At 46.6% G+C, this 26923-nt stretch overlaps 2 protein-coding genes and 2 non-coding genes across 9 annotated transcripts; 1 reads left to right on the forward strand and 3 right to left on the reverse strand.

The window, feature by feature from the left end:
* The first annotated feature begins 771 nt into the window (after positions 1 to 771).
* On the forward strand, positions 772 to 1884 carry LOC121439659 (dolichyl-diphosphooligosaccharide--protein glycosyltransferase subunit 4). Its single transcript, XM_041640226.1, has 3 exons — positions 772 to 777; positions 904 to 1041; positions 1636 to 1884. Exon 2 carries the CDS (start codon positions 905 to 907, stop codon positions 1016 to 1018), a length of 114 nt encoding a protein of 37 aa, XP_041496160.1. The 5' UTR covers positions 772 to 777; position 904; the 3' UTR covers positions 1019 to 1041; positions 1636 to 1884.
* LOC121439658 (cytosolic carboxypeptidase-like protein 5) lies at positions 1739 to 20483 on the reverse strand. 6 transcript variants are annotated; one of them, XR_005973276.1, is made up of 16 exons: positions 20015 to 20368; positions 18707 to 18964; positions 18337 to 18508; positions 17901 to 18064; positions 17025 to 17202; positions 16430 to 16608; positions 15606 to 16029; positions 15022 to 15191; positions 14569 to 14704; positions 13874 to 14082; positions 13041 to 13255; positions 5002 to 5157; positions 3502 to 3614; positions 3166 to 3212; positions 2630 to 2763; positions 1739 to 2102 (listed from the first exon to the last, which is right to left on the reverse strand). XR_005973276.1 is itself a non-coding variant. In XM_041640224.1 (15 exons), exons 2-15 carry the CDS (start codon positions 18916 to 18918, stop codon positions 2096 to 2098), a joined length of 2634 nt encoding a protein of 877 aa, XP_041496158.1. In that variant the 5' UTR covers positions 18919 to 18964; positions 20394 to 20483; the 3' UTR covers positions 1739 to 2095. The 6 variants fall into 6 exon arrangements, 4 of the variants coding, with proteins under 4 accessions (XP_041496158.1, XP_041496159.1, XP_041496155.1 ...); XR_005973275.1 differs by lacking the exon at positions 1739 to 2102 and adding an exon at positions 2134 to 2267; XM_041640224.1 differs by lacking the exons at positions 3166 to 3212; positions 20015 to 20368 and adding an exon at positions 20394 to 20483 and having other exon boundaries at positions 1739 to 2267.
* Positions 20484 to 20520: 37 nt separating this feature from the next.
* Positions 20521 to 20593, reverse strand: Trnaa-agc. Its single transcript has one exon. It is a non-coding gene; the product is annotated as a tRNA-Ala (tRNA).
* A 329-nt stretch (positions 20594 to 20922) lies between these two features.
* Positions 20923 to 21011, reverse strand: Trnay-gua. Its single transcript is given in 2 exon segments — positions 20923 to 20958; positions 20975 to 21011. It is a non-coding gene; the product is annotated as a tRNA-Tyr (tRNA).
* Positions 21012 to 26923: the final 5912 nt, after the last annotated feature.

Below are 26923 nucleotides of genomic sequence, written 5' to 3' on the forward strand. Positions count from 1 at the left end.
GCTTTTTCACCACAAATCCACGACCCCTCTGGCTTGTCCCAGCCCTTCCTTTCCTACCCCCTCCTTCACATCCGGGGGGTGATTTCCCACTTGGCCGAGGTCCCACGTTTGGTTTTTGATTATGAAAGGGTCCGCCCTAATTTCGACGCCCACCTCCAGGAGTGGGATGGAGGCGGAGAGCCGGCCTGAGACCGGCACTGGTCAAGTAGTTAATGATCCGCCTGTTTGGTAGGAGGTGGATTCAGAAAGATTGGCACCCGTGAGAGCACCAGCATCCTCGATCCTATCCATTCTGCATCTATCTATCCATCCCCACCGCCGGCGAGCCTGGGAGGGGACCGGGAGGGGAGGACCCAAAGGAAGCACCTGGCTGGGTCGGGTAGGGAAGCGAAGGGTGGCAGCATGCAGGAAAGTGGGTCGGAGTCTGCGGGTCAGGCCCGGCCCCCCGCCCGCCGCGCCCTCGCTCTAGCCCACTCCTCGGCTCCAGGGAGGCTGCCACCACCGCAGCGCTAGCTAACCGCGGCTCCCGCCTCGCCAGCTGCTGCCAGCTGCGGAAATCCCAGTCCCGCCCCGCCCCCCGCAGCTGGGCGGCATCCTCGAAGTTCCGCCCAAGGCCCTCTCTGTGTGCGCGCGCCGCCGGAGCAGAGGAGTCGGCGGGGTAGAGAAGCAGGAAGTTCCTTGCCGTTCCCCGGACTAGCGCTACGAAGTTCCGGCTCAGGTCTCCTACCTCGAGCTGTACAGCGAGCGGTAGCATCGGAGCCGAGTGGAGCTGGTCAGGTGAGAACCTCGCAGGCGCCGTCTCATACGCGAGCCCGGCGGAAGCTGGACCGCGGTGGCGAGGACCGGGTTTGCTAAGGGCAAGGAGAGCGCGACCCGAGGCTCAGTCCCTCCCCTTGTCCGCAGGATGATCACGGACGTGCAGCTCGCCATCTTCGCCAACATGTTGGGCGTGTCGCTTTTCTTGCTTGTGGTTCTCTATCACTACGTGGCAGTCAACAATCCCAAGAAGCAGGAATGAAAGTAGCGCTTTCTCCGCCCCAGGTAACGGTCCGGGCAGTAGCGCCCAGGCCCCAGAGAGCTGAGTGGTGAGGCCGCGCCAGAGCCTGCAGGCTTAGGAACTTGAAGTCAGAACGAGTCTAGCCAAGCTTAATCCAGAACCGGGCCCCTTTGTTTGCACTCTGTACACTGCCTTGAAACACTGCTTCTTCCCCTAAACGGCTTCCTACTACAATGAGGGTGGGTTTCCGGATCCTACTCAGGCTCCAGTTTTGAGGTCCCCAGTTGATAAAGTGCCAATTTACAATAGTCGTTGACACCAATACAAAGGCCGTAACTGTGCCACCCAAGAGTGGGATCAGGCCCCAAGACTCACTTTCCCACGGAGCCTGAGGCAGGGTTGGGGGAGGAGCATGGTAGTGAAAGATGTAGACTTCCCTGTTCTGAAACCGGGGACCTTGTTTTTATGGGTTATCTACAAACACAAACCAGAGGTCAAAAGGGACGGGGCAGAGTCTGGGAACCAAGTGTGTTTGAGAATGTAAGGGAAACCGGGCTAGATGGGGGTGGGCTCCTGAAAGATCCCTTGCAGGGAAAGAAAGCGTTTTCCTTACTTCGGGTCTTTCCCCTTTTTTCTAGGGTTCCAGGACATAGTCTGAGGCAAGATGGAGGGTGTGCGGGGCCTTCACACTTCACTGCATCCCTCCTACCCATCACAGCATACAAAGCAACTACACCTGGATTTTTCCAAACAACTTTTATTTCCTCAAAGTCTTCCTTAACTCTATGGAACAAGAAGCTGCCACTGAATAGGGCCCAGTATAGGGGCTGCTTTCTTTTCTATTCCCTCCCCCCAATACAAAAATATAGATATATATTTTTTGTGGTCCCAAAATCTTGTGCTGTGGAGGGAGGGAAGGGGTGGCAGGTCCCTGTTTTGTTCTGTCTCAAGTTGATGTTCTGCAAGGCCTCGGACGCGTGGTATCCCAAGGAGCTATGTTGTCACATGATACCAGCAGCTGGAAGACGGTACTAACATATCGTTCACTGTGTTCCCTCACCTTAGGTCTATGTCCTGGGCATGGAGGTAAAGGCATGGTCAGACCCTGGGAGAAATAGTGAGTGATGGAGATTTAGGGACGAAACAAACCTCACACTGGTTCAGGGGCCCCCTGCTGTAACAAATCCGGGTTGGGGAGTCAGATAGAGTACAGGAAATAGGAGAAAAGGCAGGGGCAGAGTGGGGCCGTGGGGGGCCGGCCTGAGGCAGCCTGCAACAGAGAAGAGAGAGGAAATCAGGGTTGTGGAAACAGCCCCATTTCTGGTCTTTTAGCCAGGGGCTGGGAGGTGAGGAGGGAAATGTGAAGGTGGGTAGGACTAGGCAGATTCACCACTGCACAGAAGTCTGCTATTAGAACTAGCTAGCTAGTGCCTGGGCCTTAAGGGCCTAACTACAAGTTACGCTGTGGTGTGAAGACAGGCCATGGTGGAATAAAAATCAGGAACTAAATTAATAATGAAAGTGCATTTAGTCTTTGGGATCATTGAGAAAAGGAGAAAATTATCCTGAATGTGGAAATGGGGTGAAGGAATAGTAGAAATGAAGGATGAAGGACTGGACTCCGGTGCTCACCCTGGTGTAGCAGAGCGGGGTCCCGGCTCCAGCTCACTGCTCTCTCTGGTCTGGGGGATAGGGGATGTGGGGCTTGAAGAGCCTCTCATCCCTCTGCGAGTCGGCGGTGAGCTCCGGCCCAACCTGGGCCTAGCCTGTGTGGACAGGGGTAGTCTAAGAGTTTTTTTTTTTTTTTTCTCCCGTGAGGCTTTTCTGCTTCTAGAGTTTCCGTGCATAAGAATCTAGCACAGGAGTCCTGAGCACTGTTCCTAGCTGAGAGGATGAGGCGGGGTGGCAGCTAAAGAACTTTCAGATTCAGCTTATGACAACATGCCAGGTCTTACTTATCTAAGGGTGACAAAGGGTCCAGCATTTCACCTCCATGGCTGAGTTGAGAAGCTGTATAAATAAAGATGGTAGAGGACTGGCAGACCTCCCTCAGCTTTCTGTGCTTCCGCCCCTGCCAGAGCAGCTTAAACTTCACCCATCCAGAGGAGCTTGTCTAAGTTGGAGGTGATGGTAGGGCTGTTACTAGGAGCAGTAACCAGATGTGTTACCTGGGGAATCCGGGACCCCTCCTGGCGGAAACTCTCCTCGGGCAGGTCTGGTCAGAAAGAGAGGAGACGCTAAGGACGGGTAGGGAAAGCCAAAACTAGCAGGCTGCGGTTGGGGCGCATCTGGCAGGGACAATGGAGTCTGAGAAGAGCGAGATACCTGGCTGATTGGGAGTGGGTAGGTTAACACTCAGGTACCATGCAGCTCTGATAGGCTGGTGACAGAGGCTGTGAAGCAGGACTCAGCATTTCCCTCCCAGTGCTCAGGAGAATAGTATCTTCCTGGGCTCTGCTAATGCTAAGGACAAGGAAAGACCCCCCCCCCCCCCCAAATTTTACCTGCAAACGAGTCCTAATGCAGGGGATCCGAGCACCAGCCCCTAGCAGACTTTTCCCAATCACCATGACAGCCTCTGACTTGTCCCCTGAAGACGAGAATGAGCAGCTGCTCCCTAGAGAACAGAGGAAACTGATCAAGGCAGGACTAGAAGAGAAGGTAACTTCATTTACATCAGTTTCTTGACCTTGTTTTGTTTATGGTGCTGGGGATTAAACCTAGGATCCCTAACCACTGAGCTATATACCAGCGGCCCTTCACTCCGCATCATTGAATTAGCGGTACAATCATTTGTTGTTGCAGTGATTTTGTGCATAGTACGATGTTTACCAACATCCCTACCTCAAATTGTGTGTGCTGTTTCCTCCCTAGATCCTTCCCTACTGTAATAGCTAGAACCTCCTTGGATGTTGTCATATGTTCTCTGGGTGGCAGAATTGCTTCTGAGGGGTTCTAATCTGACCCAAGAAGTGAAGCTGCCACTTTGAGTTAAAATTAAACTTTCAAGTTTAATGACTCAATTTGTAAACCTTAGAGCCCACTCCAATCAGATGTTTAGGTATTTCGGAAAAAAGTCCATCTGGGCATAGTGGTCATGCCTCTAATCCCAGCATTCCAGAGGCAGAACTGGAAGACCAACTGGTCTATATGAGTTCCAGGACAGCGGGCTACATAGACCTTGTAAGGGGGAGTGGGGGAGTCCATTATGTGCAACAACTGGACTGAGGACTAACTTGATTAGAAATTGATAGGTTGGTACAGTATATGTTGGACTCAATCATAGGAAACAATCCTGCTAGGCATGGATTGTTTCTTATAATTAATTGTTGATCTTTAATTCTAGCACTCAGGGCAGTCAGGTAGATCTCTATGGGTTTGGGGCCAGCCTGGTCTACAAAGAGTTCCAGGACAGCCAGGACTACAAAGAGAGACCCTGTTTCAAAAGAAAAAGAAAATAATCCCATTTATTTCCTTATACCTCTGGGTCTCTAACTTAAAATAGAAGTGGTGCCTTTAAGTTTAGTTAGAGTATAGGATGCCATTTATAACCATAGGTGAAAAGCTTGTGTTGTTTCAAATGTTCCAATTTTATCCCCACTCCTAGCTCTTGGAGTTAGGGAACTTGATTAAGTAGCACTTTGCAGGTAGAAAGTCCTCACATTCTTGAGCTATAAGTGAGGACTAGATAGTATAGAGCAGTTCCTGCACAGAGTGAACGTTCAATAAATGTTAACTATTACTTTATTTTACAAATTCATTTCATTGAATTCCACCCTCCCATACAAAGGCACGTGTGTTAGGAGTGTGAGGTACCAGGAGAATAACTCACACCTGCTCTGAAGTGGCCTGTATACATCAGGTCAAGAAAGGAAGTTAGGTTAAGTAGCAGTACGGCTGAAGGGTTTCTTCTTGAAGCTTAAGTTGGTAGCCTGTCTAAGCCCTGGGTGGTACAGAAGACAAGAAGCTGGGCAACTCGGATTTCAGGGGCAGTGGGTACAGACCTGATAAGCTGAGTGAATTGGGCAGTAGACAGGAGCCCAGATTTCGTGAGGAGGCTGGAGCAGAACTAGCAAGAGTTGGGGATGGGGCCAGGCTGCTTGTGGCAGGACGATGGTTCAGTGGCTGCTGCCGCCGTCTTCTGTCTGGGCATCGGGTCTCTGAGTGGAAAGGGCACAGTAGGTAAAGATAAAATAAGTGAGACACGTATGATGGGCTTCACTGACTTTGCTGACTTCCCCTGGCCAGGCATGGTCAGAAGATGCCTGTTTTCAAGTTTGTCAACAAAGCAGTCACCTGCCCTGTTCTGGAGCAACTGAGATGAAAGACATCTACTATTGACTCCAGCCATCTAAATCTCAGCCAGCTCTCATCCTACCAGTTTGTTGTGGTTAAAAGTTACAGCTTCTAGAACATGGCCTTACTAGACTTTTCCCTCACCTCTAACTGCTCCTTTTCTCACTGAGGACCAATGTTCCAGCCATCTGGCCTTCCTCTTAAGTCCTGTAATCTCTAAGGCCCTTTTCTCCCTAAGTCTCCGATTGCCAAACCAAATCCTACTGCCTTTTCCCCACTCCTTTGCTGTCTGCTAGGAAGCTCACTTCATTTTTCACTTCATTTTCTCCCTTGCATTTCCATTTGTTTAGTCAAATCCTGATGGTTCGACACTTGCATCTTATTCATGCAATTGCCAGGGTATAAATGGATATTTTCACTCTCCATCCTCTCCCTTGGTTTGATTTAAAAAAAAAAAATCATACTTTTACATAGGTGCCACCAAGTTATCCTAAAATAGAAACTTTTTTTTTTTTAATTATTATTCACTGAGGCTTGGGTAAGGGAGAAACAGTTTATCTGCAGACAGATCCTCACTGTGTAGCCCAGACTGTCTTCACTGTATAACCTAAGCTAGACCTGAACTTTTGGTCTTGCCACACCCTGCCAAACGCTTGGACTGTATGCATTCACCACACCACTACATGTAGCTAAATTCTGAAGGTCTTTTAAAGATAAAGTCCATTCTAAACCCTTATATTCAGGGTCCTGTGCTATGTTTCTTGGCTGCCTATCATTAGGATGCTAGCTTCATCGCTCATACCTCAGCCATGGTTGCTACTAGCTGTGTGGTTCCTTTGAAATTTCTGTTTTTCTTTAGGCAGTACCTTGAGTCTCTTCCATGTTCCATCTCAAATGTCAGCTCCCTGTAAATGTTCCCTTGGCCATTTACAGGCAAAATTAGTTCCCTTTTTCACATGGCTAGTATAGTTGTTTATAGATCAGTCACCTCTTAAAGTTTATGGGCATACTTAACTTCTAGGGGTAGTACTCCGACATACTCCTTTGGCCTGAACTTGGCTACTACAGGTTCTGAAGGGTGTGGCACCAGAGACAGATGGTAGATGAATGGGACAGGGGACTTACAGTACAGGTTCAGTAGCTTTTTAGCAGGTGCCAGGTGCTCTTGAATTGTCATAGAAACAAAACACTGGTGTCAGTATTCTAGGTGTCTTTTAATAAAAGTACAGGTATGAGGTGTCTGTACTGGGTTTTAGCAGGCTGTGCCAGTGCAAGCCTGTAATCCCAGCATGCAGAAGGTTGTGGCAGGCAGGGGGACTACAAGTTCCAGGCCAGCATGCGCTTCATAATGAGGCCCTGTTTCAAAGACTGTTTTGATCGATCTTAGGATGGAGCCCTTCTTGCTATGTGTCCCTACACTGGATAGCAATTAAAGTCTAAATTAGATTTTTTTTTTCTAAATTAGATTTGTAAGAGTACAAAACAACCAGACCTTAGGGGGCTAGTGAGAGCAGAAATGCTGGTAAGAACAGGAGTCGGAGAGACTTGTGGCCACATCAGCCTGTAACATTAGTCACCCTCAGTGACTTGTGGTACTCAAGTGTATAGATCTGGTGGTTTGGATTGAAAATGTGAGTACTGAAATTGTCTTTTAGGGCAGATTGTGTACCTTCAACCCCATAGGTGGGCAGAGCTCTCAAGTTTGAAGCCAGCCTTATCTACACGGCAAGTTTTAGACAAGCCAGGATTATACAGTGAGACCTTGTCATACAAATGAAGGCATGTTCCTCAGCACAGTAGGCAGAAATAATGGGGTGTGTGGATCAGAAATCATGTCTACATACAGGCAAGCTAAAATCCTGTGACAGCACGATCCTTCACCTTACCCTCAAGTAATGAAGAAGCAAGAAAGTGGTTAAGAGTATGGGAACACACACCTATAATCCCAGCACTCTAGTGGAGGCAGGAGGCCAGTTGTCTACAAAGTGAGTTTGAACCCAACCTGGACTATATGAACTTCTATCACATTAAAAAAAAAAAAAAAAAAAAAAAAAAAAAAAGACAAAGCCGGGCGGTGGTGGCGCACGCCTTTAATCCCAGCACTTGGGAGGCAGAGGCAGGTGAATCTCTTTGAGTTCAAGGCCAGCCTGGTCTACAAGAGTTAGTTCCAGGGCAAGCCCCAAAACTACAGAGAAACCCTGTCTTGAAAAACCAAAAAAAAAAAAAAAAAAAAAAAAAAGACAAACCTTTGGGACACAGGTAGGTTCTAGTAATAGAGTGCTGAGTGTCACTCTGGAAATAATGAAGCAAATCAGATAAAAAGATTGAAAAAAAAAGGCAACACAAAATGGGAGACTAGAACCTGAGAAGGAAAGCAAGGCTTAAAGTTCAGGAGTCTTATCCCTAATCAGGTTTTGGAAAAAAAAGGCAAGGTCTGGTGAGTCTGGAAAATATAAAGTATTAAAGACAAGTATTTCAATAAATTATTTAAAGACTGCCTTAACACCTTCCTGTAATTTGTCAATGGAAACACAGCTGGCTCACTTTGAAAGGGGAGAGGGTATTTTGAGACAGGTCTCTCTTTAACAGTCCTGGCTGTCCTGGAACTCTGTAGACCAGGCTGGCCTTGAACTCAGATTCGCCTGCCTCTGTCTCCTAAGTACTGGGATTAAAGGCATGAACCATCACCCGGTTCTAGCTCACTTTGTGCTTTGACTTTTGACTCCTCTTAATCCAGGTCTTACCCTATTTCTGTTAAGAGGATAAAAGGAGCCCCAATTCTGAATTTAGTTTTGAGTTACAGTCAACAGTGTAATGCCGATTGCAGACTACTGTGATCGGCTCTGCTTCCACAGTGGTAAAACGGTATTTTATGGTAACAAGCTGGGACTGGCAGGATAGGGCAGCCATGCTAAGTTGAGCCAGTTGTGGAATGAGTTAGGATGCACATTCTTAAGGTGTCATAGTTGGAAATATTAAGTCTGTTGCTCTATACCTAGAGTCTACATCATCTCTCCAAACATCTTTGGGACATCTCTCAATGTAGTACCCTAGATATTATTGAATCTTTGGAATGCTAACACAGCTGGTTCTTACAACCCTATGAAAATTAGAAAGATTAGATTAAGCATTAATTTAACTCTCAGCTAAACTTTTCCTTCATCACATAGTAAGCATTTGCTAAATACTGAAGTGCTAGGCATAGTGCTAGGTCCTATTGTTGGTAGATTTCCTGATACTGGTCAAAGTGGCAATGGTGATAGAGACAGCAAGTCCTATTGACTCACCCCAGAGGAACTGACTGCCACTGAGAGCTGGCCATTAGCTACTCTACCAAAAGTTGCCTGTTAGCTGAGCCAAGGCAAGAGTTCTAGTAATAGCAGGTTCAAGTGACAGAACTGGGAGTCGGATGAGAGGTGCTGGTGAGAGGGCGACAGTTAAAGGCTTCTGCCTCACCTTTCACAACATTTGGCTGGATAGACAGGCTGAAGGGGCAAGACTAGAATCATGCAAGTGAGAAACCTTGGATGCAAAACTGAAAGGGGCAACTGCATGATTATGGAATTTTGTGTCCTGGGTGCATCACCTGCCTCTGTATAATGTTACCCTGGCCCCTTTAGCTCTTGCAGTTTTTTCTTTTCTTTATTTTCTTTTCTTTCTTTTTTCTTTTTCTTTTTTGTAGTTTTGGAGCCTGTCTTGAAAATTGCTCTGTAAACCAGGCTGGCCTCTAACTCACAGAGATCCGCCTGCCTCTGCCTCCCAAGTTCTGGGAGTGTGCCATCACTGCCTGGCAACTTTTGCAGTTTCTTGCATGCCTTTGCCTTTTCTCACTTCACTCTATTGCTCTCCAGTGCCCTCTTTCCCTACAGTCACGGCAGCTACAGATAGGCTTGTTGGTGTCTGTGAGATGGTAGATTATAGCTGTGCTACAGGTCTGGGAAGGTAGGAGGAGCACGGTTTGTAGCTGGGAGTCAGGTAGATTCTGGCCCCAAGGTCAGGCACGGGAATTAAGACCGACTCAGAACTATTTGGCCTCCTGTGATTCTTATCTTTCCTGTCTGAAGTTGGCCTTCATGGGCCTTCTATATCACCATCTCCCAGCTTGAAATGGAGCCTTTCAGACCAGTTCCCTGTCTGCCTTAAGCTGCTGGCTGAGCTGCCCAGATCTTTACCCTGAGAAAACTCCCTGGAATCCCCAATATCATGTTTGTTCTAGTCAATAAAATGTATAGTTAAATATGGTAATACAGTAATTGATTTTTTTTTTTTTTTTTTTTTTTTTTTTTTTTTTTTTGGTTTTTCGAGACAGGGTTTCTCTGTGGCTTTGGAGCCTGTCCTGGAACTAGCTCTGTAGACCAGGCTGGTCTCGAACTCACAGAGATCCGCCTACCTCTGCCTCCCGAGTGCTGGGATTAAAGGCGTGCGCCACCATCGCCCGGCTTGATTTTTTTTTTTATGGGGAGTGGGTGGGTAGAGCCTTAAACTCATTCTGTAGCGAAGGGGTGACCTTTTCTTTATCTTCCAAGTGCTGGGATTACAGGCATGTACCGCCACATTTGACATAGAAATTTTATAAATTCACAAATCAACAAAATTATCAAACCACAGTTCAAATTTTGGGAAAGTATAGCTCATTTACAGTTAAAATTTCTGTGTTCTGGGAGGTTATGTTTTTTTTTCTAGCTTTGAAAACATCAGGCAAGCCAGGATGGCCGAGTTCAGTGTCCAAGACCCACATGGTAGGGAGGGAAGGAGAACTCCCATCAGTTGTTCTCTCACCGCCACTGGGGGCCGTGGCATGTGCCCTTGCCCATAGACAACATACACTCACACGCAATAAATAAATGCAAATAAACAAAGCATATAGCTTGCAGTGGTAGAGGCCAGAGAGCCAGAGACGTGAAAACAAATGTCACACTGTAACATTGCAGGACAGATCACCCTAGACAAGTAAGTTTTCTCAAGAGTTGATTGAAAATGCCATGTCCAGATGTTAGTCTGCATTGCAGCCCTATCTAAAATCAGAACCAGCCTCCCTTCCTGAGGGCCTTCAAAGAACAATGCCAGCAAATGCCCAGCAGAACACTTTTAAGATTCCTACTTTTTAACTTTTAACTCCCTACACTATTTTGATAGTAACTTTTATCTTGACCCTTGACTTCAAAGCCATAGTTCTCTGCTTTTACAAGTATTTATGCAAGTCTTGGGGGCATCTCTTCTCTAGCCAGCTCTTTCTGTTCCAAGCTCGTTCACCTAAGAACGCAAGCATGCCTTCTCACTTAGCATACTGGCACTTCGATGTGGTGACTTAGTTCTCCAACCCTCCACTTGCCTACAGGGCATCTCCACAGATAACCTAAGGAATATAGGCGTGTCTAAAATAGTTTTTCATGGTTTTCCCCAAAGTGTCTGAGTGTCACCATAACTTTCCTCTGCACATAACTGTGAAGGTTCCTAGCTCACCTGTCTTTTACCATTACTGAATCTTGCCGCTTCTGTTCTAATGCTTAGGCGTCTCTGTTGCAGGCCTTGGTCCAGGCTCTAGTAGCGCATGCGTAAATAAATGCCTGCAAGCCAGTCTCCCCTCTCCCTTTCAGGCGTGCAGTGCAGTATTTTGTTCCTATTTTTCTTAGAAGCATATCGTTGTTACCATATGCCTTATTTTAAACATCCTTGTTTTCAAAACACTTCTACTTCCCATGTTTCTTCACCAGATTTTGTGGTGAAGGCTGTAGCCCTTGTATGTCAGCTAAGTATACACGCTTTTGTCCACCCAGGAGATGTGTTTCTGATCATGGCTGTCATTTCTCATTTCTGGAATGTTTTTGTCAAGCCACATATTATTTGTTTTTTAAAGCCGTTTCTCAACTGAACATTCTTTGCTTCATTACTCATGACCTACCACAGTAGCCCCCCAAATGCTCTGAATGTTTATAATGTGCATGTATTTTTACTGTGTATTTACTGTCTTGTTTCCTCTGTGAAGCTTCTCGTCAATCAAGCAAGAACTACTTGGTGCTCAGGCTGCATGTTTTCTGTTAGTTCTCTGGGGAAGCAACAAGAGAAAGAATACTAGGCCCTCACATCAAGGAGTTCAGAAAAATTCTGCATCAGGAAGTGGGACTGGAGGGTGTCACTAAAATACTGATTACAAACTGGGAATGATAGCCTGCCTATAACCCAGCATTTGTTAAATTGAAGCAAGAGGATCCTAAGCCAATCTAGGCTACAGAACAAAACCCAGCCTCAAAAAAACAAAAAACAAACAAAAACCCAAAAAACAAAAAAAACCCTGCCTTGAATCCTCGTGCAAGTGATATAGAAAAGGCCCTTTGTGGTCAAGGAAGGAAAATTTATAATGCTGATAAAACAATGAGCTATGATCTAGGAAAGGCTGACAAAAAACAAAACTTCATCCAGATTTGGCTATGGGAGACTAGATATACTAAAAACCTAGAAGACAAACTGGAATAATTGCCACTTAAGGAATAAGCCACTCTTCACCACTTCACCCCTGGGAGAAGAATCATTAGGGAGCCCAGGTTGGCCTTCAATTGTCATTTTGCTTCAGCCTACCAAGCCAGTGTTACGGGTCTGTGCCACCACACCTAGCTGGACAAGCCCTTCCTAAAGCAGTCTAAGTCTCATCAGAAAAATGGGTGCACTCTGCATCCCACAGGACCTGCTTGGATGAAATGAAGCTATTTATGATACTGTCTTATTCTTTATCAAATGCTATCTAATATGAAGCATTACTGTTACTAATATGTTAAAGCATAGTGCTATGAGTTAGACTGTCAACGGGGTTGGAATATAAACAGAACCAAGTTTTGTATCAGAAATAAGAACATTCTAATTAGCTCAAGCTGAGCTTCCTCTGCAGCTTCTCTAACTAGCAATCAGATTTACAGACACTAACCAGTGCATATCAGGGCATTCCAAAAGGAGGGCGTAAACTTAACAGTAGAAACATGCTCACAAAATAACAGCTCTTAGTTCCAGCTTACAAGTCTCCATGTTTTGACAAATTTCTATAGCCCACAAGACAACAGTACTGATTTGTGGTGTCTATTTCTAGAATTAATACTATAAAATTCTCTTCCCCAATCACAATCCAGCTTCCTGCCAGCTTTTGTTCCCTGCCCCCATCCCCATCCCTTCAAACCCATGATTTGGTCATAAACTTCCTACCCAGAATCTCGACAAGTGAGATCTAAAACTTAATATTGCCTAGTTGTGCCGCTGTGCACACTGATGAGGATAGACTGCTGGTTTATAAGTCTGTGAGACAAGCTGCTTCAGTTTTTCCTTGGAAGAATGGAATCTTGATATTACTATCTGAGTAGCCGTGAAGCCAGGAAGTTTCAGCCCACAGAGGCCATGGACAGTGCTACAGTTTGAATTTCCTCCTACTGCCAACACGAAGACACTGCTACATTGTCCTTGATATGGAAGTTCCATGTCTGTGTTTGGCACTGCTTTAGCTAGTGTTTTGTCCTTGCAAGTGTCCCTGGCTCCTAGCATGTGCTGAAGCTACAATCCCCAGGACTTCTTCCTGTGGCCGGCCATACACAGTATTGTTCTGAAGTCAAGCCGTAGGGAACAACAAGGTCGCAGGAGAGACTGTGGATTCTTCTGCTACAGACTAGTTTTATTGATTTACCCCTTGCACGTCTTCAAGCTCTTTTCCCCCAGCAATGCCCCAAACAACCGAACACCTGCTGCAGGGGCTCCCAGACTGGCTTACCTCTGACAGGGCCCAGCACCCGATGGCTGACCTTTTGGGTGCTAGAGCCCAGGCCTGGCAGCCCTGCAGGCCGACTGCCATGAAAAGGAAAGCTGGGAGAGTTCTTCATCTGTGGAGAATTTTGTTGGCTGCTGCTGCTACCACCACCACTTGTGCCAGTGCTAAAACTTCGAGTCCGGCTCAAGGTGTTTTCAGAGCAGGAAATGGGCAATCCACTGCAAAGAAGCAGATACCAGTTACCCTGTACCTGGGAAGAAGTGTCCTAAGGCTTCCTTAGGATGTAGCAATTAAAATTCACTTCCGGAGTTAAAGGGCATAAAAATCCATTGCCAGGAAGAAAGGAGGGAATACATATCCATGGATGGAGCATCTAACTTGGGGCATACCCCCTAATCTTGGCGGTCATCCTAAGTAGCCGTGGTGCTGGCTCCAGAACCCTCTTCACTTAAGTCATTTACCTTTGGGATCAGACCTGCCACATTCTGGCCACACTGCTCTGGATCTAAGAGTCCCTTGGCCTGATTTTCAGCTCCCTTAGATATAGCTCTAGGTGAAAGGGACTAGGCTCCCATTCTCAAAAACTGAAGTAATCTCACCAGTTTTTTTCTTTCTTTTTTTCTTGGTTTTGTGAGACAGGGTTTCTCTGTAGCTTTGGAGCCTGTCTTGGCTGGCACTAGCTCTTATAGACCAGGATGGCCTTGAACTCACAGAGATCTACCTGCCTCTGCCTCCTGAGTGCCAGTATTAAAAGTGTGTGCCCCCACTGCCCGGCCCACCAGTCTTCATTTACCCAGAACACAGCACCCCTGCACTCGCCATGCTGCTGGTCTTACTTGTTACTTTTGGGTGGAGTTCGAGCTCCTCTCTTCTTGCTCACGCCCACGCTCACGCTCACAGTGCTGGTCAGACCTCTGCTGTTGCGCACGTGCTTTAGCATCCAGGCCCGCAGATTAGTGAGGCTGTTGTGTTCCGAGAGCACAATTCGGGGCCAGGGGTTACATTCTGCCATATCCAGAGCTGCGATGGCCATAGCTCGTCCCACCTGTGGGGAGTTGTGTGGTTTAGTATCTTTGTCCTCTGAATCTAGCTGCTGTTTGGGGGAGCGGTACACAGCACAACAGGCAAGAGGAGGCTAGACGTAACAGTGAGTACCCTGAATTTTGTGCCCAGGTTCTTTATCTCAAGTCTGTTTACAGCTTGCTGTTCTGAGCAGGGACTGGTGTGCTTTTGGTTGACACTATGAGTTTGTATCTTTTACAACCTCAAGTTTTATTTCTCTTACATGCCTAGAAACAGACATTCCAAGACTATAATAATGGGTGCTTTTGAGCCTAGGAGTGAATGAATCCATGAGGAATATCAGCTCAGGCCAGGTGATTTAGTTAGCTGTCCCAGGGTAATGTCTGGTTGGGGGTCAGAAATCATGCCTATGTTTTTGCCATTACCATGACAGTTAACTGAAGAAAATCACACAACTCTGCAGAGCATCAACTGTTCCCACTTCCCCACTTAGTCTATGGATTCATACCTGCTCAAATAGTTCCACAGTGTATCTGGAGGGGAAAGCTGGCGGTGGAGGGGGGCTGGCGCGCCCATTGTCATGGCAGGCAGCAGGGATGCTGTTTACTGAGCGTCCAGTGTTGTAGTTGCATTCAAGTGTGTAGCTAAGACACAGAGACCTTTGTGAGTGTCCTGTCTGAACAGGTGCTGGGACAGAACAGTGAGGGGCAGTGAGATGGCTTAAGAAGGTGATCACTTGGAAACAAGTAGACCAAGAGAAAGTGCTAATAATTCCCAACTAACTACTGACCGTGTGCCCAGAAAGTCCTCCAAAAATAAGACTTCGTGATTAATGCCAACTGTGCTAATTGAGACTCTCTTTTTTAAGACTTGGATGGTTCCAGCCCCTCAAACACCTAGGAATAAGTATTTTTTTTCTTTAAATAAATTATTTTCTCAACTATGCCAGTTTCCTCCCAACCTGTGTATTATCCCTGAGGCTTTGTAGATTGCAACACGACCGCTTCCCTCTTTGGACTGGCCATCTCTACGGTCTCGGGCATACATGTTCTTTTCTGAGAAATTGCAGCCCTGGAAGTCAAAGTGGGCTGAATTCAAGGAGATGAGCTTTGGATATAGCATGTTTTCCACCTGTTTGGGGGGAGGAAAAGGCAACTCAGAAGACAATACAGAAAAAAGGGATAGGGGCAAGAAAAATAAGGTAGACAGTCATGTGACTATGTAGGATATACCATTATAGCCATCAGCAGTAATCAATGTTTCTTGAAAGTCTCACTGCTGAATATTATTTCTTTTAAGCTCTTAGATTTCCCGCTACATTTTCCTGCTCTGGTTCTCAAGCTCTATAGAACTGGGGTGCCGGTAGCTTGTTCTTCACTCAGTGGCTAAGCTGTAAGGTGCTAGTGCCATCTCTTTGTCCTTTGAAGCTTGTGCAGAGGGAGTGTGCACAGGCCTTCCTGCTTGCTTCTCCAGAAGGCCACCTTCCCACCTTGCCTGTAACCTAACCCTCATCTCCCGACTGCTACACAGTACCTAGAGTCCTACCTGGGTGCTCTCATCACTAAAGCTGTTTCCATACATGAAGCAGCCCCTTTTGGAAGCATGTCCATGCAAGTCCACATAGTAAGCAACACCACTCTCTTTTGGGGGGATGGTGTCAGGGGCTGGCTCTTCCAGTTCAGGAGACTGTTGTGGCGGAACCCACACAGTGTCAGTCTTCGCTTCTGCTGCTGGCTCTGTCTCGGCCCAGGCCTCAGGGCTTTCCCCATCAGGTGGCTGTCCAAGGTCAGCGAGAGGAGTCTCCGGCGGGAGATGCAGACTGGGCTGCGGGGCACAGGGACTCCTGGTGTTGAGCCGGGAGTGCACGTGATGGTAGAGGAGGACAGCTTTCGCGCCATAGATGGCTGGGTGCAGGATGGCGTCAGGCTTCAGGTACTGACGGTTGAGATTCACCCCACGGGAGTCCGTGCTGTAGGAAGACAGGACTGAACAGGGTCTAGGTGTCTGGGCCAGCAAGAGACACTAGAGTAGGTGACAAGGAGGCTGGAAGACTTGTCGAGTGCACGGCTTAAATTATGCTGGGAAAGAAAGGAGGACATGACCCTTCCTTGACTTGTTGTCCTCCTACTATAGAAATCCAAGGACAGTTCCCTCTACCCAAGTAGTCTTCACCTAGCCTACTTTTGCTTCAGCCCAGGAGTGTATGGAGATGCCATCCCTTTTCAGCTCACTGGAACATTAAAAGGACTCGTCCTTGTTAGGGTACAAGAGGACTAGAAATACAGACAAGTCAGAAGGCTATCTATCTGTTACAGAGACGTGGGACATAAGAGAAACTGAGGAAATCCAAAAAGGTTTAGGCTACTTACCGGTAGTGGCCCCGAACCACACCATCAGGGTTTAACATAGGAATCAATTTAAAGACAAAGAGTCGACGTAGGGTTTGCGCCCGGGGGTCATCAGGTCGAAGGATGAAGTCCAAAAAGCCATTGAAGACAAAGCTAGATGGAGTCTCTCCAGGGTGTACCCTGCTGCTTAAGAAGAATATCTGAGGTGGAGAAGAAAGCAGACGAAGGTCAGTAGTGCTGCAGTTCCACTCTGACGTGTGTGGGCAGGAGTGGCTGTCTGCCAGAGGTACAGCACTGCAGCCCTCTGCCCTGGGCTACAAGCTAAGCTGGATCCAGAATGCGTAGAGGTAAAGCTTTAAATTATCCACAGTGGCTGGAGCTAGAATAAGGCGAGAGTACTGTTTTGTTTTATTTATGTGTATGTCTGTGTGTCTGTCTACAAGTGCCTGTGAAGTGTGGAAGTTGTTATACCTCCTGGAGCAGGAGTTAAAGGCAACCACAGACAGCGTGGGTGATGGGAACCAAACAAGGATCCTGTGTAAGAGTATTAGGTGCTCTTAAACACTGAGCCGTCTTCTCCACCCAAGAGGACTGCTCCTATGTTCTCCCCACTCACCCTTTTGCCTGTGAAACGGAAGGGTCGGGGAGTGCTAAGATCAGGGAATAGCTGCTCTAGACGGGGCTCCCGATCTTCTCGAAGCCCATGGCAGGAAGTGACTGTTAGTAGATCTACCCGAAGTCCATCCAGAGAATAGCAGAGAAGCTCCCGATGGTAATAAATGCTATCCAGAGGACTATGGGGGATAAAATCATTAGTCATAAGTCCCTGAGGTCCTGGAAAGAGCAGCGTCACCAGCTCGGGACTTGTGTTATCTGGTCCCTCCCCATAACCTCTGGGACCTCTTAGTCCCGTCAACTGGTGAGTCTAAGGATGTTTGTGGGCCTGTACTGCCAGATGCAGAATACAGGACTGAAATGGGAGTGCGCACGTGCACACGAGCCCGTTGGAGTAGTTTGCACAAGTTGGTTCTCTCCTATCATGTCAGTTCTGGGGACGAATTCCTATCATCAGGCTTGGCAGCAAGCACCCTTCTTTACTCACTGAGCCATCTTGCTGTCGTTCCTCCACCCCTTTTATTCAGGGTGAACTTTCTGTTTGATTTCCTAGTCTGTGGGGCTTTAGGATAGATTTGCGTATACAGAGTTGTCATTGGAGGCAGCTGAAGAAGACGTGCTGGGCAGTCACAGTACTGGCCAAATTCTAGATAACTCGTGAGAACCGAACAGGACATGAACTGGGCACGTGGGAGAAGGAGTGTAGGTGGTGGTATGCTGATCGTGGTTGTAAAGGAACACCTTTTTCAAAATGCCACATTCACACAGGGAAAAGACTGATGAAGTTCTGGCTAAGAGTTCTTAGGACAAATGCCAGAAGCAGTAGAGGTACTACAGGATCTAAGGCAGTGTGGCAGGGGTAAGGGTTGGTTAGTACCTGCTACGGGTAGAGTGATTCTCTGGAAAGCGCTGGTCTAGCTGGCTTAGCAAATCCTGGCAGTCGCTGTAGGAGAAGGGGTAGCAGAAAGCGAAGAAGGTGGTGGCTCCCCGGCCCTCTACGAAACGGTGAACAAAGGATAGCACAAACTGTGTCTCTGTCATCTGGGGAGCAGAGGAGGAAGAGGAGGGGAATGTTCATCTGTCAGAACTGAGCTCCTCCTGTTAGGAACACCTTTACCAACTCCCCTCCCTCTGATACTTTCCATATGAAAGCCAGCTTCTTCAGGCTTGCTGAAGTAGGGGCTCATCCTGGACCCCAACTAGGGGTGGAAGAAAGAAGATACTAAACTCAGGGGTGCTACCTGCCTCGTACTCTCTCTCAGGAACTTGTTTCCTGTACTAGCACTTGGTCTTTCCCCCAATGAAGAACTTACCTCAAAGGTGGGCCGGTCTCTAATGCGTTCCCAGCGTGGCCGGGAAGGCAGCGTGCGCACAAAGGGGGCCATGCCCTGAGAATATAGCTTGCTTTGCTTGTTCATGTTCATAATGTTGATCTTGATAAGTTTCCCTGGAGTTCCTCCCCGGACACTGAAGTAGAACCATGACCTGAGAACCAAGAGAGACCAGCTGTCAGACGTGGGAGGGCTAGAGAGAGAATGTGTGGGGAATGGGTGTCAAGTCAAAACTGCAGAGAGGACGGGAGGGGTTGGAAACGAGACACTGTACGGTCTATAAGTCAAAGGACTGACTACAGTCTGCATCCGGGCACTTGAACATTCCCGCCCACCCTCTCACTTCTCATACCTGTTCCCGTTCTCAAATTCTGTTTCAGCACAGTCCGGCCGGGTCCACACGTTGAACTCGTAGTCAGGGGAAGCAGTGCTACTAGTGGGGGCTGAAGCCCCCCCTCCTACTCCTTCCCCATCGCTAGAAACCGTTTCCACCTTTTCCACATGGGCTAGGTTCCCTGAATCAAAGCGAGAACTGAACAGCAATCCCCCACAGCGCAGCTCCATGGTGGGGCTGGGAAAGCATCCTCTTGCCCCACACAGGCCCTGAGAGCTGGGGGAAAAACGAAAGGGTTTGTAGGCAGGCTGGAGAGAAAAATGCAACAATGTTTTTGGGTATCTTTGGATAAATGAGAAATGCTTTTAGTATTCTGTGAAGCAAAATACTCCCTTTCTTAGAAAACATGGAAGTAGCCTTCCAGCAAGATCAAGAGAAAGCAGAACTCTGTCCCTGGACACCCAAGGGTTATGAGTAACCTGAAAGACCCCATTTAACTACACACAGCTGCTGCCAAATCAAATGCTCAATGGCTTCTTTGGCTGAGTTGGCAAACTCTAGACTCTCATGCTTCTCAGAAACCTAAAGAGCAGAGACTGGACGTCAGATGGCTGCCACCGACTCTATGAGGGAGGGGCCATTTTAACATTTCCTAGATTGACTTTGTACTGTGCGGCCCAGAGCAGAAAGAACCAAATTTCTAAGTGTAAATGGTGGCTTCCTTTCTTTACCCCTTTGTCTTCACAAGCACTGACTAGAATCATGCTGTTGTTTCTATGAGACCTTGAAGAGCCGTTTCTGTTGTTGCCACCCCCTTTCTATACTATGCCTATTATGAAAACTAGAAAAACATGGCCTGTGCCTGGCCAAAGCCACTTGCTCACCTGCCCTGAACCTCAGTTCCAATTAGGGTCTGTTTCCATCCTCCCGCCCTGTAGACACTGGAGCCTGTGCAAAAGCTACCCTCGAAGATGTGGGTAACGGGTGTCCTAAGCACCCCTAGGAAGGCTGGGCCAGTAGAATCGCGCTTGGAAGCAGCAAGCAGCTCCTTGATTCGCGAGGACCCTCGCACTGACTGGCTGGTCCAGGGCAGGGAAGGGTTTGGAGGCGTGGGAGGGGTCGAGACAGAGACACTGGAGGATGGGAAGGCTGGTCCTAGGGGTCAGAGGTGAGGCCACGGGCTCGGAGGTGGTCAGCCAGAGGCGGGGTCGGCTGACCGCGCCAGGCCGGGGGGGCGGGGTGGCATTCGACAGGGGCTCGGGCGGAGCGGGCTGAAGAAGGGGGCGGGGCCGGCCGCGGGGCCGCAGTCCGCGCAGAGCCCCTCACCTCTCTCCGGGCCGCTGCTCCCGCTCCCTGTCCCGCTAGCGAGGCGGCACCTCGGGCCCCGGCACCCGGGCCCTCCACCCAGGACCCACACAAAACCAGAGAGCCGCGGTGCCGGGACCCCGCTCTGCCAGGAAACAAGAAGTCTCTTGCCTATTGGCCGCAGTTGCAGCTGGCTACCCGCCCAGTAAAGCGTGCTGCCATTGGCCGGCGCGCAGGGTTCCGTGCACGTTGGCAGGTACCTGTGAGGGGGCCGTTTGGGGGCTTCCCGCGGGCCAGCGCCATCCGCCGCTCAGGCAGCGTCTTCTCTGGAGGCGGTTAACGGCCCGCCACCCCGAGGCGGGAAAGACAAAGCCGGGGCGCGGGCAACAGGAAGACTCACCTGCGGACAAGAAGACGCCGTGGGAAGCGGATCCTTGCTTACTCTACTGTCTAGCAAAAGGCGAACAACAAGTTGTCCAGGAACCTGCCAGTGTTGACCTGTCTAGTATTTGATCGCAAAAGGCAAGTGGAGGATGCGGGCATCGATCCCGCTACCTCTCGCATGCTAAGCGAGCGCTCTACCATTTGAGCTAATCCCCCATCTGCTGGATCTTGCCTTCTTATTGCCTTTATAAGGTTTGCCGGGGGCCCATTGAACGGAAAATTTCTAACATAAATTATGTTGGAACTCTCAGCAAGGTTTTGAAACCGAGCCATGTAATAAACACAAAAGCAATAAGGACTTTTCTTGCAGTAATCATCTTTACACCCATTGCTCGAACAAAATGCATTGTACTTCGACTACTAAACTGCCTACGTGCCGCACCCCAGGTCAACAGTCGTCAAGCAAACACATTGCCTATAACCAAATTATAGCTTTTACTCCGCGAGTAATTGAGATAGGATGAAGCTAAAAACAATGTACGAAGTCCTTCGAGCCGGAATCGAACCAGCGACCTAAGGATTGCTAGAGCTTATCCACTACAGTCCTCCGCTCTACCAACTGAGCTATCGAAGGCTCCGCTGCTCCCGGAACTTGCCATTTTCCTTCTAATGCTTACCGGGAATTTTTCTGAGTTCTGGCTTGTTTCTCAGCAGTCTTGGGGGAGCCGGAGCCGGAAGGAAAGACGAAAGAGCAGGCTCTCCGGTTTGTACCGTGCGGCGGGAGCGAGCTGCGAGCCGGCTCAGGGCCGAACTGAGCAGGCGTTCCTCCCGCTACGCAGACACCACTCCTGGAGTTTGGGGACTGCGAATCGTGTTTGCTGCTTCAGATCCGGGTTTCGTTTGGTTTTTGGCGCGGTGCAAGTAAAAAGCATGCTCCTTATGGTGCGAAAGACACTCACTCAGGCCCTCTCCAGAAGGAAACGCCGAGCCGCGGGAGATGAGCGATCCTTGTGTCCCAGACCCTAGGATTTGGCGGGGGACGCGGATTCCTGATGCCGAGTACCCTGGGCCGGCTGGGTGCAGTCTCCCGAACTGCCCGATCTGCAGTGCCCTGCGCTTGTTAAACAAGTTCACTGATTTTCGAGATCTGGGAAGGATTTCCGCCCCACCTGGACTCCTTCCCTGTAATCAAGGGTGTCCTCTGGATGGGTCAACCTTGTGTCTACCCCGACCCTGCTCCTTACGTGAGCTCAAGTATTTGTTGCTCTTCCTCACAGGGCCAGGTCACTGTTGGCTCACTGAAAGCTACGAGATTGTTTATTTATTTATTTATTTATTTATTCATTCATTCATTCATTTATTTATTTTTAAGGAACAGATTCAACCCCCTGGTCCTCCGCGCAGCCGGCTCTGTCTGGCGGAATGGGTGTGTCCAGAGACCTGGCCTCCAGTTCCAGTTCTGAAACGTCCAGCTAGGTGGAATGATAGTTTGAAATCTTGTTTGATTTCATTCTGCTGGTGGCGGGGGAATGCTCCCACCGTGCCTGGACGTCAGCTGTGGAGAGTTTTCAGGGCACACGTTTAACATTTTTAAGTAATTCATATTTCTCTTTCCTCCTCCATTATTCCTGTCCCCATTATTCCCGCCCCCTCTCCTTCCTCCCTTGCTATATTTAATTCCGACGCCTTTAAAATGTGAGATTCACAAAACATACTTATCTATTTGTTTCTCAAACCTACAGCACAAAGTATTCCCAAAGGGGTCTTCTACGCGAGTGCTAACCAGGCCCAACACTGCTTAGATCAGAGTGGTTTAAGGACTTTTAGTGCAATGACGACGCTGTCTGTACAAATGTCACCGCTCTATTGGAGGTTTGTTTTTTGGTGTTTTTGTTTTGTTCCGTTTTTTTAGGTGTTCGGGCTTAAGTCTGGGGTCTATCTGGCTTCGAACTCGAAGAGCTTCACATGCCTCTGCATCCAGAATGCTGAGATAAAAGCGTGCAACACCACACCCGCCTCTGTTCATTTCCTTGTATCATGTTATTGCAGTTTTTAAAAATCTTACTCCTACCTTTTGGGGTCGGGGTATTTTAAATAATTGGAAATTAAACGCAGGCGATTCCAGCATTCTCTGGAACACCCTCCCGCTACTATTCTGTGGTTTCTGTTTTATTATTTTTGCGTCTTCATACTTTTTACGTATATTTCTGATCCCCATGTCCCTGGCAAGTGGTATTTTTGTCGAAGCTGGTCCCCGAGACCTGCAATCTGGGCATAACACCTCCATGCCCAAGGTGCACATCCTTAGAAATCTTTGCCCATATTTCTACTTACTCATCTAGAAAACTTTTAGGAGCGTACTTGTTTGGCCAGACAATGTGAGACTTTTCTACCTTTTGATAAAAGTTGCCAAGTATATTTCTAGAATATACAAAATTCTATCATGGCATTCACTGGTTTAAGTATTAAAGAATCCTTCAGCGCCATTAAGATGGCTTAGCAGTAAAGACATTTTCTGCCAAGCCAGAGGGACCCGAGTTTGATTCCCTGGACCCTCATGGAGGACGAGAGAACCAACTCTTCCTAGTTGTCCTCTGACCTCCACGTGAATACCAGGATATGCTCAAGAACAGACCTACTGCAGAGCCAGGCCATCTCAGCAGCATTGGTGGTCGGGTCACCAGGCCCTGGGAAGCCTCAGCAGTGCAGCAACAGCAGTTCCCTCAACACATAATAATCAAAACACTAGACATACAGAATAAAGAAAAATGCTAAGAGCTGCAAAGGAAAGAGGTCACACAATGTATAAAGGCAGCCCTATCAGAATTAGACCCAACTTCTCAAGGGAAACAATGAAAGCCAGAAGGTCCTGAACAGGCATCATGTAGACACATAAGAGACTTATCCAGCTAAAGTTTCAATCAATATAGATGGAGAAAACAAGATATTCTATGACAAAACCAGATTAAATCAATACCTATCCACAAATCCAACCCTACAGAAAGTACTAGAAGGAAAACTCAAACCCAAAACTACATCCACAAAAACACAGGAAATAGATATTCCCACACCAGCAAATCCCAAAGAAGGGAAATGCACACACAATAACATCAGTACCAAAAAAAAAAAAATTACATAAATAAACAATCACTGGTCATTAATAACCCTTAATGTCAATGGACTCAATTCACCCATAAAAAGACACAGGCTAACAGACTGGATATGAAAACAGAATCCATTCTGCTGCTGCATACACAAAACACACCTCAACTACAAAGAAGACATTACCTCAGGGTAAAGGATAGGGGAAAGATTTTCCAATCAAATGGACTTAAGAAACAAGCTGGTGTAGCTATCCTAATAGTTAACAAAATCGACTTCAATCTAAAATTAGCCAAAAGAAATGTAGAAGTTCATTTCATATTCATCACAGGAAAAATCCATCAAGATGAAGTCTCAATAACGAACATCTATGTCCCCAATACAAGGGCACCCTCGTTCATAAAAGAAACACTACTAAAGCCCAAAGCACATATCAAGCCCCATATATTTAACAGTGGGAGACTTCAACACCCCACTCACACCACTGGGCAGGTCTGCCGCACAGAAACAACAGAGAAATGAGGAAACTAACAGATGTCATGCCTCAAATGGTCTTAGCAGACATCTATAGGACTATAGGACATTTCACCCAAACACAAAAGAATATACCTTCTTCTCAGCACCTCATGGAACCTTCACCAAAATCGACCACATACTCAGTAACAAAGCAAATCTCAACAGATACAAAAAAAAAAAAACAAAAAAAAAACATTGGAATAATCCTGTGTCTTACCGAATCATCATGACTTAAAGTTAGAATTCAATAACAAATACTAATTTCAGAAAGTCCACAAGCACATGGAAACTGAACAATGCTCAAATGAATCATCACTGGGTCAAGGAAGAAATAAAAGATTTCCTAAAATTCAATGAAAATGACCACACAACATACCCAGACTTATGGGACACAATGAAAGCAGTGCTAAGAGAAAAGTTCATAGCACTAATGCCTACATAAAGAAGCTGGAAAAATCCCACATGAGTGAGTTAACAGAACACTTGAAAGCTATAGAACAAAAAGAAGCAGACTCACCCAGGAGGACTATATGACAGGAAATAATCAAATTGAGAGCTGAAATCAACAAAATAGAAACAAAGAGAACAATACAAAGAATCAATGAAACAAAGAGTTGGTTCTTCGAGAAAATCAACAAAACAGACAAACTTCTATCCAAACTAACCAAAAGGCAAACAGAATATCCAAATTAACAAAATCAGAAATGAAAAGGGGAACATAACAACAGACAAGGAGGAAATCCAGAGAATCATCAGGTCATACTTCAAAAACCTGTACTCCACAAAATTGGAAAACTTAAAGGAAGTAGACAATTTTCTGGATAAGTACCACATACCAAAATTAAATCAAGACCAAAATAAGCAAATTAAATAGACCTATAACTGCTAAGGAAATAGAAACAGTCATCAAAAGTCTCCCAACCAAAAAATGCCTGGGGCCAGATGGTCTCAGTGAAGAATTCTACAAGAACTTTAAAGAATTAGTATCAATAATCTTCAAATTGTTCTACACAATGAAAACAGAAGAAACATTGCCAAACTCTTTTTATGAGACTACAATTACTCTGTTACCCAAACCACACAAAGACATTACTAAGAAAGAGAATTATAGACCAATCTCCTTCAAGAAAATTGATGGAAAAATACTCAATAAAATACTGGCAAACTGAATCCAAGAACACATCAGAAAAATCATCCACCATGACCACGTAGGCTTCATCCCAGAGATGCAGGGATGGCACAACATATGAAAACCTATCAATGTAATCCACTATATAAGCAAACTGAAATTAAAAAGAAAAAACCACACACGATCATCTCATTAGATGCTGAAAAAGCCTTTGACAAAATTCAACACCCCTTCATGATAAAGATTTTGGAGATAGCAGGGAAGGATACAAGGTACATATCTAAATATAATAAAGGCAATATACAGCAAGTCAACAGTCAACTTCAAACTAAATGGAGAGAAACTCAAAGCAATCCCACTGAAATCAGGAACAAGACAAGGCTGTCCACTCTCTCCATATCTAGTCAACTTATACTTGAAGTTCTAGAGACAACAAAAGGAGATCAAGGGGACAGGAATCGGAAAAGAAAAAGTTCAACTTTCACTATTTGCTGATGATATGACAGTATACATAAATGACCCCAAAATTCTACCAGGAAACTCCTACAACTGATAAACGCCTTCAGTAATGTAGGAGGATTGTCGCGTGGCCTCTTGTGCTATAAACGCTGACATAAAGCACGTGCGCACTCTCTCCCAACTTCGGGATTTGCTTCCTGTTCCCCTTTCGTGGAAAGGACTGTGATCTGTGAGTCTACCCCTAAATAAATTACCCCTTATTATACTCAATTCTGAGTTAGTGTGGGATTATTTTATAGTGTCCATTTTCACATCACCCTTTATAATAGCCACAAATAACATAAAATATCTTGGGATAACTCTAACCAAACAAGTGAAGGACCCGTATGACAAAAACTTTAAATCTTTGAAGAAAGAAATTGAAGAAGACATCAGAAAATGGAAAGATGTTCCACGCTCTTGGATAGGTAGGATTAATGTAGTAAGAATGGCAATCTTACCAAAAATAAAAATCCCAGCGAAATTCTACACAGACCTTGAAAGAACAATACTCGACTTCATATGGAAAAACAAACCCAGGATAGCCCAAACAATCCTACACAATAAAGGAACTTCTGGAGGCATCACAATCCCCGACTTCAAACTATGGAGCTACAGAAATGAAAACAGTTTTTGGTATTGGCATAAAAACAGACAGAAGTATCAATGGAATTGAATCAAATACCCAGATATCAATCTATACACCCATGAACACCTGATTTTTGACAAAGAAGCTAAAATTATAAAATAGAAAAAAGAAAACATCTTCAACAAATGGTGCTGCATAACTGGATGTCGACATGTAGAAGAATGAAAATAGAACCACATCTATCCCCATGCACAAAACTCAAGTCCACATGGATCAAAGACCTCAACATAAAGCCAGCCACACTGAACCTCATAGAAGAGAAAGTGGGAAGTATATTTGAACTCATTGGCACAGGAGACCACTTCCTAAATATAACCCCAGTAGCACAGACACTGAGAGAAATAATTAATAAATGGGACCTCCTGAAACTGAAAAGCTCTGTAAAGCAAAAGACACAGTCAACAAGACAAAATGACAGCCTACAGAATAGTAAAAGATTTTCACCAACCCCACATTGGACAGAGGTCTGCTCTCCAAAAATATACAAAGAATTCAAGAAAATGGGCTCCAAAATGGTGTGGGAAGTCCTTCTGTATATGTGTTGCTTTTATTGGTTAATGAATAAAGCTGCTTTTGGCCAATGGCTTTATGGAGTAAAGCCAGGTGGGAAATCTGAACAGAAACGGGGGGGGGGGGGGAGAGTAGAGAGAGA

Source organism: Microtus oregoni, unplaced genomic scaffold, assembly GCF_018167655.1.
Source record: "Microtus oregoni isolate MIOR12 unplaced genomic scaffold, Mior012 000062F_ref0000492, whole genome shotgun sequence".
In the NCBI taxonomy this organism is placed as follows: Eukaryota; Metazoa; Chordata; class Mammalia; order Rodentia; family Cricetidae; genus Microtus; species Microtus oregoni.

Coding starts and splice junctions, on each gene's coding strand:
- LOC121439659 (XM_041640226.1), top strand. CDS start 905: ATGATCACGGACGTGCAGCTCGCCATCTTCGCCAACATGTTGGGCGTG.
- LOC121439658 (XM_041640224.1), bottom strand. CDS start 18,918: ATGGAGCTGCGCTGTGGGGGATTGCTGTTCAGTTCTCGCTTTGATTCA. Junction 16,030..16,429: donor GTGGTTCGGGGCCACTACCG/GTAAGTAGCCTA, acceptor GTCTTCCTACAG/CACGGACTCCCGTGGGGTGA. Junction 13,256..13,873: donor ACTCCACCCAAAAGTAACAA/GTAAGACCAGCA, acceptor GCTTCTTTGCAG/TGGATTGCCCATTTCCTGCT.